Here is a 4,753-nt window from a genome sequence, read left to right on the forward strand (position 1 = left end):
ATTGTATGTCCTCCTCTGAGAAGTGTCTGTTTAGGTCCTTGGCCCATTTGTTGATTGGGTTATTTGTTATCTTATTGTCTAATTTTTTGAGTTCTTTGTATACTCTGGATATTAGGGCTCTATCTGAAGTGTGAGGAGTAAAAATTTGTTCCCATGATGTTGGCTCCCTATTTACCTCTCTTATTGTTTCTTTTGCTGAGAAAAAACTTTTTAGTTTGAGCAAGTCCCATTTGTTGATTCTAGATATTAATTCTTGTGCTATGGGTGTCCCACAGTGTGTAGGTCGTAGCCAACTTTTTCTTCTATCAGATGCTCAAGGTAGATTTTTAAATGTCCGTATTTCTTACGTCTCATTCGAGGAAATCGTGTCTCAATTTTGGATGTTATCTCTTTTTATCTTGTATGTGAAACTCCAGCAGATTTAATAATATTGGTATTCATCACCTGTGAAACCCTCCACATGTCCTTCAAATCAATCAGTTTGGAAGTCCCAATGTTTCCTGGGCCAATAAAATCACATGTGGAATTGGTAGATTTGATGCAGACCTGATTCTTCCTTGACACACTGGATTTCTAGTCGCCATTCAGATTGGGTTTAGAAGATGGGGAAGTAGAGACGTTTCTTGATCTCAGCATCTAACAGTAGAGATGTAGAAGAGAGAGCGAGATCACAAGGAGGCTGGCTGTTGACGGCAGGGCACTGCCACCTGTGTTGGGTGTAGCATTAGTTGAACTCGGAGCAGCAAATGCACTCCTCACGGAGTTACTTGAAAGTGTCACAACAGCTGTTTGGTTTGAATAAATCTGCATGGGTAGGAGCAGTGCCAGAAGCAGCAGCCCCAGCCCCAGCCCCAGCCTGGCCACCATTGCTCTGCCCGTGTCTGCTCCTTTGATGTGCCATGTGTCTTGCTGGATGCTAGATGCGAGGAGATAGGATGGCTCCCGGAGGGTGCAGACAGGGTCGGTCCTCCATTTTAACATGTGTGAAATGGGGGTAATATCCAGCTTACAGAGACGTAGTGAGAGTAGAAGGAAATGTTGCATGTGTGACGAGATTTTCGAATACATCAAAATTTAACTGCATATTGGAGAAATCCCGTTGGTTTTGAGTCATTTTCAGGTATTCAAACATAATTCTCATCTATTCCAGACAATTTAAAACCACAGTCTCAATGGTCCTTATCATGCTCATTTCCCCCTTTGGCTTGTGCCAATTGAATGGGGATAGTGTAGGGGGTCATTTCTTGGGCCGCTGCCTTTCCTTTCTAATCCCCCCCCCCCCCCCCGCTTTGGAGCAGAGGCACTTCTCTCTTACCTGGCTGGTGCTGCTGCTCTCTCAACTGATGCTTTTCCAGATCTGCTGTCTGTCACACTCTCTGAAAAGCAGCATACTTCCTGGTGACATTGGAGCCTCCCTCTTCGTAGTTCTCTGATAATGGAGACAGGTTCCAGCTTGACTTCTTCTGATCCCTTCCTGCAGTCCACTCCTCAGCTTCTTGCTTTGGGAGTGGGGCATCTGCAAGGTAGTTCAAATCCAGGCAGCTTCAATGATGTGCAATCGAGCAATGGAAACTCATTTACCTTTGCTGGTCAAGCTCCCTCCCCCCCCTCTCTCCTCCCCTTGATCAGAGGACAGATGGCCACCCTGATGCATAAACAGATGTATAACAGGAGAAAGTAGGTATTCATCATACGAGCTCCTCCCACTGCAATGAAATAGTCTGTTGGATTGCCCTCTTGGTTGCAGGAAGAGACACACATTCAAAGGAAAGGAGAGATTAATGACTCACCATAGAGACACAATTCTCTATAATTCCTTCCTTGAATGAGGACCTGGATCTTCTTGTCTCCTGTTTATACAGGCCTCGAGGTGGCAGAGCCAGCTTGCATGCTTCTTGATGAGTCTAAAGAGCAAATCTAGCAGTTCTTTTGGGGCAACTTTCTTTATAATAGGGGAGTGTTTCTTGTCTCTTTGACTCCTTAGGTGCTAGTAGCCATTTCTCAACTTAAATGTAAGAAACACAGCACATTACATGTTGGCCATCATCATTGTCACCTTGGATGTGAAAACTGGGCTTGGAAAACTCATATCCCTTCCCACAGGGGCCACAGTTATCAAGTGGCAGGTTTGATTTGAACTCTGGCCTGTCTCCAAAGCACACCCCCTTCATCAGCTTGCTCCCCCTAACTACTGCTGGAGCCTGTCTGGTAGTCTAAAGACCTAGCTTAGTTCACAGGCTGGTATCATGCTATAGTAAAGATTTATTAGGTGGCAAGGTCTATGTTTTATCATCCAACATAAATTTTTATTATTCCATTTAGTTAAAACTTCATAAAGTATTTATCTGAAAGTGAGACTAGTCTTACTCTTGTAGTGATCTGTTAGGGTGATTTTGTACCTGTGGTTCTTGTGAGAAGAATGAGGATTTGTGTGGTCTTTTGGACCTAAAATATATTTGAAGCAAGAGTTTGGAATCATCAACTGATCTTGAGCATCAATTTCTGTTGTTGCTGGTCAGTAGGACTGAATGTTTGGTTGTCCATCTTTTTTCCAAGAAAAATCACAAGGAAGCACACACTTCATCAGAGGGACCCAGTTCGTTTTGAAAGCCACCTCTCTTGAACTTTATAGTAGGTTTCTAGTCACTCATATCATCAGCGTTCAGATGAAGTGGGAACCAAAGTCTGAGCAGAATCTACACCAGCCAGTTTCACATGGTTACATCCAGAGTCATAAAAATAATATTCCCCTTCACTTGGCTGAGTGAATATTCACTTAAGTCAAGTTGCAAAATCATTCTATAATGTTTTATAATGGACAAGTTTATAATACCAGAATAAAATTAATATAAAATTGCAGCCAGCCCGTCAGAAATGAAAAACCTCCAAAAGAAAATAGGGTGCAGTCAGTATCCTATTTTGGGGGAAAAAATTGATATTCCTCATGCTAGTAGTCTGAGTGAGGAAGTCAGAACTGGGGACTCAATTTCCCATCATTAGATAGTAACCTAGAGGGGAAAAAAACACCAGCTCGGAATCACACTCACCAAAAACACGTCTGAATTAAGGAAATCTTTGTTTAAAGATACACTGCTTGCCCTCTCTCATGTGATCTAGGTGATATTTCCCGAGCCCCATCTCACCCCTCCTGCCTTAGTGTCCTTTCCTGAGTCACCTGACAGCAACTCCAAACTTCCTCAGTCCCATTCTCAGCAGAGGCCTGTGACAGAGAGAGGAGGACAGTGGCAGGGGCAGAGATCTGAGGAGATGCACAGGGAAGAGGAAGCGAGAAGGGAAACTGACGTTGGAGGGCTCTGACACAGGGCATGCAGCCAGAGAAGGACAGCAGACTTTCCAGGCAGCTGATGCTCACTCCACTTCTCCTGGTTGGTGGAGGAGGAGAACCAGCAAGGTCATAAGATTTTTTTTCCTAGAATATTTAGGAGACAGCTATTTGGAAATACATTTGTGTTCGTGATAGATGTTCTACCTGACTTTTAAATTAAGATATTCTGTTTGCTCTGTTTATATTCCAGTAACAATGAGGATTTCCATAATGTTGGTACAATATCGAACATCCTTCTGACAGTGAGCAGTTCTTAGCTGTCTTCCTCACATTGGAGTCATTTGAAAATTACAATGAATTAGTTAATATCCACAAATGACTTTAGATTGGGTTGAAGTTGAGTCTGAAATTACCTTCATATTTTATCATGAAGATGTGTTATGTATGCGTTATAGGTAAGTAACCCATATCCCCTGGCAGCCTGAAGTGCTGATGAGGTGCTATTTCTTCTCTTTAATGTTTTATTTTGTGCCAGGGATGGAACTCAGGGATTTTCAACCAATGAGCCAAATCCCCAGCCCATGTTTTAATTTTGAGACTGGGTCTCGCTAAGTTGCTTATGACCTTGCTAAATTGCTGAGGACCTTGATAAGTTGCTGAGGCTGGCTTTGAATTTGTGATCCTCCTGCCTCAGCCTCCCAAGCCACTGGGATTAGAGGCATGTGCCACTGTGCCCAGCTTCTTTCTTCCTGTTTTGAAATGGATTCTTGCTGTATTGTCCAGGCTGGCCTCAAACTCCCATCCTCTTGCCTCAGCCTCCTGAGGAATAGCTGAGATTACAGGCACATGCCCCATTTTAAAAAATTCTTTCTTGTTCTCTTTTCTTTTCTCTTTTCCAATCTGGGAATGGAACCCAGGGCCTCATGCATGCTAGGCAAACACTTTATTGAGCCAACCTCACCCACCCATCCACCCATCCCTGGCTCCATTTTGCTATTTTCACCCTCCTCCTCCTCCTCCTCCTCCTCCTCCTCCTCCTCCTCCTCCTCTTATTCTTCTTCTTCTCCTTCTTCTCCTTCTTCTCTCTCTCTTTTACTATTTTAACACATCTTTAATATGTATAGTTCAATGAAATTAAGTTCATTTATAAGTGGGTATGGTTATATACCAACAAAATTATGTTTCTATACACTGCGCTGTATTCCCAGCCCTGGTTCACTACCAGTTCTTAAGGTATGCATATGATCCTTTTTATATGGTTCATAGCCATTCCATTTTGTTACAGAAAACATTATCTTTATGTCTAATATCTATTTATTTAACAAACCAAGTTGACATTAAGGAACTTGACCTTCTAATTTGACACTAAAATGCTCAGGGTTTTCAATGTATGTTATAGTCTTTTGGGAACTTAAGATTTTTTTCCTTTTTTATTAATATTTTATTTGTTCTAATTAGACATAACAC

At 42.3% G+C, this 4,753-nt stretch overlaps 1 protein-coding gene across 1 annotated transcript; it reads right to left on the reverse strand.

Annotated features, from left to right (window-relative positions):
* Positions 1-636: 636 nt before the first annotated feature.
* LOC308649425 (signal transducer CD24-like) lies at positions 637-981 on the reverse strand (the record flags this gene model as incomplete). The annotated part of the gene is made up of 1 exon (XM_081294993.1): positions 637-981. One exon carries the CDS (start codon positions 979-981, stop codon positions 637-639), a length of 345 nt encoding a protein of 114 aa, XP_081151119.1.
* Positions 982-4,753: the final 3,772 nt, after the last annotated feature.

The sequence above is a fragment of the Spermophilus citellus genome, assembly GCF_964194105.1.
Source record: "Spermophilus citellus genome assembly, chromosome: 5".
NCBI classification, from domain to species: domain Eukaryota; kingdom Metazoa; phylum Chordata; class Mammalia; order Rodentia; family Sciuridae; genus Spermophilus; species Spermophilus citellus.